At 39.6% G+C, this 7,500-nt stretch overlaps 1 protein-coding gene across 1 annotated transcript in view; it reads right to left on the reverse strand.

The window, feature by feature from the left end:
* The window catches only part of LOC123513270 (flocculation protein FLO11-like), a 55,948-nt gene that overhangs the window by 38,102 nt on the left and 10,346 nt on the right, over positions 1-7,500 (reverse strand). Inside the window, 1 exon segment of the mRNA XM_045270342.1 lies at positions 5,005-5,093. Coding sequence (XP_045126277.1) covers positions 5,005-5,036 — 32 coding nt within the window. The 5' untranslated portion in view covers positions 5,037-5,093.

Below are 7,500 nucleotides of genomic sequence, written 5' to 3' on the forward strand. Positions count from 1 at the left end.
AGAATTCTCAGTCCCTCTCTCTCTCTCTCTCTCTCTCTCTCTCTCTCTCTCTCTCTCTCTCTCTCTCTCTCTCTCTCTCTCTCTCTCTCTCTCTCTCTCTCTCTCTCTCTCTAATATCTCTAATAATGAAGATAGGCAGAAACATGCACACACACACACACACACACACACACACACACACACACACACACACACACACACACACACACACACACACACACACACACACACACACACGTTATCATCATCACTATCAGCACAGTTGTTAATTTTTTTCTCATTGTTGTTGTTGTTGTTGTTGTTATTATTATTATTATTATTATTATTATTATTATTATTATTATTATTATTATATTTCAGGTGAGCGAATAATGGAAGAATTCTGAGAGGAAAAGGAGGAGGAGGAGGAGGAGGAGGATGAAGAGGAGGAGGAGGAGGAGGAGGAGGAGGAGGAGGAGGAGGAGGAGGAGTTTATATCTTCTTATCCTTTTTAAAACTATTATCTTTTTTCTTCCTCCTCCTCCTCCTCCTCCTCCTCCTCCTCCTCCTCCTCCTCCTCCTCCTCCTCCTCCTCCTCCTCCTCCTCTTTTTTTCCCATTATCTCCTGTTTCCTCTCTTATTATTCTGCATTCTTCCACGTGTCTCCTCCTTGTCTCCTTTTCATCAAGTATTCTCCCTCTTCCTCTTTTTCGCAATGTCTATTTTGGTTTGTCTTCATTTTATCTTTGTTTTTATTTGTTTTCTTATTCTTTTTTTTGTTTTCTCTATTTATTCTTTGTTTATTTTCTTTTTCTTTCTTTTTCTTTCTTTTCTTCGTGGTATGTTTGGAATTTGCTGTGTTTTTTTTTTTTTTTTTTGTTGTTTTTCTTGATTTTTTTTCTTGTTTTTGTTTTATTTTTTTTTTTTTCTTTTCTATTTTTCTGCTTTTTCTTATTTCTATTTTTTCTTCGTTTATTTCTTTTTTTCCTTTTTTCCTTCCTTCTCTTTATCTCTGTCCATGTAAACATCTCTCTCTCTCTCTCTCTCTCTCTCTCTCTCTCTCTCTCTCTCTCTCTCTCTCTCTCTCTCTCCCAAAACCCAAAATCACTCCCAAAACATACCTTGAACACACCAAAACACCCCAAAAACTCTCTCTCTCTCTCTCTCTCTCTCTCTCTCTCTCTCTCTCTCTCTCTCTCTCTCTCTCTCTCTCTCTCTCTCTCACCTCACGTCCACTTCATATTCACCTAGGGATTAACTTCCATTAAAAAGAAGGGAGGTAACAGACCCATAGGCGCCCTTCAGGAGGAGGAGGAGGAGGAGGAGGAGGAGGAGGAGGAGGAGGAAGGGAAGATGGAGGAATTAAAAAGTAATGGTAGTGGTAGTAGCAGTAGAAGGAGGAGGAGGAGGAGGAGGAAGAGGAGGAGGAGGAGGAAGAGGAGCAGGAGGAGGAAGAGGAGGAAGAAGAAGAGAAGAAGAAGAAGAAGAAGAAGAAGAAGAAGAAGAAGAAGAAGAAGAAGAAGAAGAAGAAGAAGAAGAAGAAGAGAGAGAGAGAGAGAGAGAGAGAGAGAGAGAGAATATATAAGAAAGTAATACCTCTCTCTCTCTCTCTCTCTCTCTCTCTCTCTCTCTCTCTCTCTCTCTCTCTCTCTCTCTCTCTCTCTCAATGTGTCTTCCGGGTGGTGTATCTTTAGTTTCTCTCTCTCTCTCTCTTTTCTCTAATTTCTTCCCTCCTTTCTTGAATCCTTATTGGTCATTATTCCGTCTATAACACCCCACACAGCACCCTTATGTCGTCTATACTCTCTCTCTCTCTCTCTCTCTCTCTCTCTCTCTCTCTCTCTCTCTCTCTCTCTCTCTCTCTCTCTCTCTCTCTCTCTCTCTCTCTATCTATCTATCTCTATCTATCTATCTATCTATCTCTCTCTCTCTCTCTCTCTCTCTCTCTCTCTCTCTCTCTCTCTCTCTCTCTCTCTCTCTCTCTCTCTCTCTCTCTCTCTCTCTCTCTCTCTCTCTCTCTCTCTCTCTCTCTCTCTTCTTGATATGATGATAATAGAAGGAATAGGAGGAGCAGCAGGAGGAAGTTGAGGTAGAGGAGGAGGAGGAGGAGGAGGAGGAGGAGGAGGAAAGATGAAAAATACAATAATGAAAAGAATAAGAAAAGAATAAGAATAGGAAACAACAACAACAACAACAATAATGATGAAAAAGCAAGAAAAAAAAAGAAGAAATAGAAGAAGAAGAAGAAGAAGAAAAAAGGAAAAAAGTAGGAGGAGGAGGAGGAGGAGGAAAATCAAGAAGAAGAAGAAGAAGAAGAAAGAAGACGATAAAAAGAAATAGAATATAATAAAAGAAAGAGAGAGAAAAAAAATAGATGAAGAAAATAAATCAAGGGAAAAAATATATTGACAGAACGAATAAGAAGAAAACAACAACAACAACAACAACAACAACAACAACAATTATACAACCCTTTACTAATACAACACTTACGATGACATAATGAAAAAAAAACACAGATTCTTTCACTTATACGTAACACAACCAACTTTTTTCTCCCCTCTCCTTATATCATCTATAGCTCAGAGAGAGAGAGAGAGAGAGAGAGAGAGAGAGAGAGAGAGAGAGAGAGAGAGAGAGAGAGAGAATAATATAGATAGATAGATACAAATATAGATAGATAAATGGATAGATAGAGAGAGAGAGAGAATAATATAGATAGATAAATACAAAGATAGATAGATAAATGGATAGATAGATAGATAGATAGATAGATAGAGAGAGAGAGAGAGAGAGAGAGAGAGAGAGAGAGAGAGAGAGATAACATAGATAGATAGACAGATAGACAGACAGACAGGCAGACAGATAGATAGAAAGATAAACAAATAGATACATAGAGAGAGAGAGAGAGAGAGAGAGAGAGAGAGAGAGAGAGAGAACCACCACTACTTCCGGCTTGGCACATCGGCTCACTGTTTACCTCCTCCTCCACCTCCTCCTCCTCCTCCTCCTCCTCCTCCTCCTCCTCCTCCTCCTCCTCCTCCTCCTCCTCCCAAGGACACCAAGCCCAAAAATTCACACCTTCACAAGATGAGGTCCGTTCGTTCGTTCGTGTGTTAAAAGTTCATTTACCTGTCTGTTCCCCTCCACCTCTCTCTCTCTCTCTCTCTCTCTCTCTCTCTCTCTCTCTCTCTCTCTCTCTCTCTCTCTCTCTCTCTCTCTCTCTCTCTCTCTCTCTCTCTCTCTCTCTCTCTCTCTCTCTCTCTCTCTCTCTCTCTCTCTCTCTCTCTCTCTCTCTTTGGCTATTCATCTTCCTGTCTGTTGATAATAATAATAATAATGATAATAATAGTAATAATAATAATAATAATAATAATAATAATAATAATAATGATAATAATAACAGTGATAATATTAAGAAAAAGAAGAAGAAAAAGAAGAAGAACAAAGGAGAAAAGAAAGAGAAGAAAAAGAAGAAAAGGAGAAAAAGAAGAAAAAGAAGAAAAAGGAGAAAAAGAAGGAGAAGAAGAAAAAGAAGAAGTATGGTCGAAACGAAGAAATATACAAAGAAACGAACGAATAAAAGAAAGAAAAAGGAAGAAAAAAAAGAAAATAAAGAAAACAACAAAAACACCAAAATCATAAAACAAAAACAAAACAAGAAAACAAAAAATAAAAAAGCAGTAAACAAAACAAAGAAACAAACATTTAAAGGGACAGAAACAAAGAAAGAAAGAAAACGAAATAAGGACAAGAGAGAGAGAGAGAGAGAGAGAGAGAGAGAGAGAGAGAGTAGAATAAAAAAACAAGGCTTCATTAATTCAGGGAGCAGATGAAGTCAAGATTTGAAGCGGCTTCACTGTTTTGAGGCTTCGCTCCGAGTGGGTCAGGAGGACAGTGGCGAGACGAGAGAGAGAGAGAGAGAGAGAGAGAGAGAGAGAGAGAGAGAGAGAGAGAGAGAGAGAGGTTAAAAGGAAAATAATTGTCGTTTGAAGACACTGGGACACGAGAGAGAGAGAGAGAGAGAGAGAGAGAGAGAGAGAGAGAGAGAGAGAGAGAGAGAGAGAGAGAGAGACCTACTTTTTAAATATAATCGCAGAAGAAGAAAAAGAAGAAGAAGAAGAAGAAGAAGAAGAAGAAGAAGGAAGAAGAAGAAGAAGAAGAAGAAGAAGAAAAAAAAGGAAAAGAAAGAAAAAAAAAGAAAGAAAAGAAAAAGAAAAGAAAAACAGAAAAGGAAAGGAGAAAGAAAAGAAAATCAGAAGAAAAAGAAAATTAAAAGAAGAAGAAAAAGAAGAAAAGAAGAAGAATAGCAGACACACACACACACACACACACACACACACACACACACACACACACACACACACACACACACACACACACACACACACACACACGAGACATAACCCAAACAGACTTAGAGACAAACAAATAAACAAACAAACGGAGATGGTAAAGCAAACACACAAATAGACTATTAGACAAACAAAAGAGAGAGAGAGAGAGAGAGAGAGAGAGAGAGAGAGAGAGAGAGAGAGAGAGAGAGAGAGAGAGAGAGTTTGTCACGTGCATACTGTTAAAAGAAGAAAAAGAAGAAGAAGAAGAGGAAGAAGAAGAAGAAGAACAAGAAGGAAAAGAAGAACGGATATAAATACAAGAAAATCAAGAAGTTAAAGAAAAGAAAGAGGAGGAGGAGGAGGAGGAGGAGGAGGAGGAGGAGGAGGAGGAGGAGGAGGAGGAAGCTGAGAAGAAGGAGGACGAAGAGAAGGAAGAGGTAGAAAGAATATAAATAAGAATTAAAAGGTGAAAGTAGAAAATTAGACCACGAAAGAAGAAGAAGAAGAAGAGGAAGAAGAAGAAGAAGAAGAAGAAGAAGAAGAAGAAGAAGAAGAAAAAGAAGGATTACAAGAAAGAAAACAACGAAAAAGCAAATTAAACATAGAAGGAAATTTTGAGTAAACAAGAGAGAGAGAGAGAGAGAGAGAGAGAGAGAGAGAGAGAGAGAGAGAGAGAGAGAATACTTACCAATTTCCACAGTATTTCGTTTCTTCTCCCATGTCGCTCCTTTCTCTCTTTCTCTATCCCACTCGCTCACTTTCTCTCCATGGTCATCACTGCAACACAAGAGATAGAGTTAGAGAGAGAGAGAGAGAGAGAGAGAGAGAGAGAGAGAGAGAGAGCTTTGTAACACCTCTCTCCTTTGTTATATTCCCGTTGTGTGTGTGTGTGTGTGTGTGTGTGTGTGTGTGTGTGTGTGTGTGTGTGTGTCTTTCTGTTTTATCTATTTCTTTTTATTTTTATCTAACTTTCTTTCTTTATTTCTTTATTTTCTTTTATATCTTTTTTTCTAGTGTGACCTGTCTCTAACCTAACCTAACCTATCCCAACCTAACCTAACCTTACCTAACCTAATGTAACCTAACCTAACCTAACCTAATCTGTGTTATTAATATTATTTGTCTGCGTTACCTGAGAAAAGAATAGAAGAAGAAGAAGAAGAAGAAGAAGAGGAGGAAGAAGAAGAAAGAGAGAAAAAGTGAAAGGGAAAAAGAGAGAAAGAAAGAGAAAGAGAAAGAAATATGGTCTGATGTGAAGAGAAGCAGGAGAAGCAGAAGGAGGAGGAGGAGGAGGAGGAGGAGGAGGAGGAGGAGGAGGAGGAGGAAAAATACGAGACCATTGTGGTGTGAAGGAACGAGGAAGAGGAGGAGAAGCAAGAAGAAGAAAAAGAAGAAGAAGAAGAAGAAGAAGAAGAAGAAAGAGAAGAAGCTATATTAAGGCGACAACATTTAGCCATTAATAATAATAATAATAATGATAATAATAATAATAATAATAATAATAATAACAACAACAACAACAACAACAACAACAACAACAACAACAACAACAACAATAAAAAAAACTACAAAAATAAACGATCACTCAAAATGTTAAAAAAAGACAAAAAATAACAACACACACACACACACACACACACACACACACACACACACACACACACACACACACACACACACACACACACACACACACACACACACACACACACACACACGCAATTCTTCTCGTTGTTTTCCTCCATCAGATATTTTTGTCTCTCTTCCTGTTGGAGATTGTAGAGAAGAGGAGGAGGAGGAGGAGGAGGAGGAGGAGGAGGAGGAGGAGGAGGAGGAGGAGGAGGAGTTTCACCCTACAAGGAAATTATAGCTTTTCGTGTGTGGGCGTGCGTGGGCGTGCGTGGGCGTGTATTTCTTTGCCGACCTTGTATAGGTGTGCGTGGGAGAAGGAGGAGGAGGAGGAGAAGAAGTAGGAGGGAATGAAGGAAAAAGGAAGATACTTGTGTAAAGGGAGATTAGGAGATGGAGGAGGGATGAAAGGAGGAGGAGGAGGAGGAGGAGGAGGAGGAGGAAAGATGATGATAGCAATGATTATAGGAAGGTGAGAGAGGAAGAGGATGAGAAGATGGAGGAGAAGGAGGAGGCAAAGGAGGAAAAGAGAGAATGAAGATTGAAATGAGGAAAGAAGAAAGAAAAAAAATGAGAAATGATTGAAAGAGAGAGAGAGAGAGAGAGAGAGAGAGAGAGAGAGAGAGAGAGAGAGAGAGAGAGGTAAAGAACAAGCGCAGGAGATAAAAAAGAAGAGGAAATGAAAAAAAAATAGAAGAATAACAATAAGATGGAAAAGAAAATAAGAAAATAGAGAAAAAAAGAGAGAGAAATAGGAAGAAAGAAGAAAAGAATGAATAGAAAGAAAAAAAAGAAAATGTCACATGATGTAAACAAAGGAGGAGGAGGAGGAGGAGGAGGAGGAGGAGGAGGAGGAGGAGGAGGAGGAGGAGGAGGAGGAGGAGGAGGAGGAGGAGGACAACGTACCTATCATTTAATACTTTTTTTTATGATACTCCATCAATAACCATCCTCCTCCTCCTCCTCCTCCTCCTCCTCCTCCTCCTCCTACCTGGCAACAAGCTCACACACCTGGCTGAGAGATACAGATGTGTTTCAGGTGTTTGCTGGCACGTGCACTGGTGGTGAGAGAAGAGGGGGGATGAGAGGAAGAGGGGAAAGGAATGACGTCTGTGCAAGGAGGAGGAGGAGGAAAAGGAGGAGGAGGAGGAGGAGGAGGAGGAGGAGGTAAGGGTGGTGATGGGAGAGATAAAGGGAAGATGGTGAGTGGGTGGTGATGGGAGGGATGGGTTGATGGGTGTCTGTGGGTGTGTGTGGGCGTGAATGGTGGTGGTGTTTGGTCTCCTTGTTGCTGCCGCCCATCTTCACGTGTCTGTTTGTCTGTATGTATGTTTCTCTGGCTTTTTCTCTGTTTGTCTGTGTGACTGTCTGTTTGTGTGGTTCTATGGCTGTTTCTAACCTAATTTTGTTTAATCTAATTCAGCTATACCTGTTTAATTTACCTAACCTAACCTAACTTAATCTAACCTAACCTAACCTAACCTAACTTAATCTAATCTAATTTAATCTAATCTAACCTAACCTAACTTAATCTAATCTAATTTAATCTAACCTA

Source organism: Portunus trituberculatus, chromosome 5 (genome assembly GCF_017591435.1).
Source record: "Portunus trituberculatus isolate SZX2019 chromosome 5, ASM1759143v1, whole genome shotgun sequence".
NCBI classification, from domain to species: domain Eukaryota; kingdom Metazoa; phylum Arthropoda; class Malacostraca; order Decapoda; family Portunidae; genus Portunus; species Portunus trituberculatus.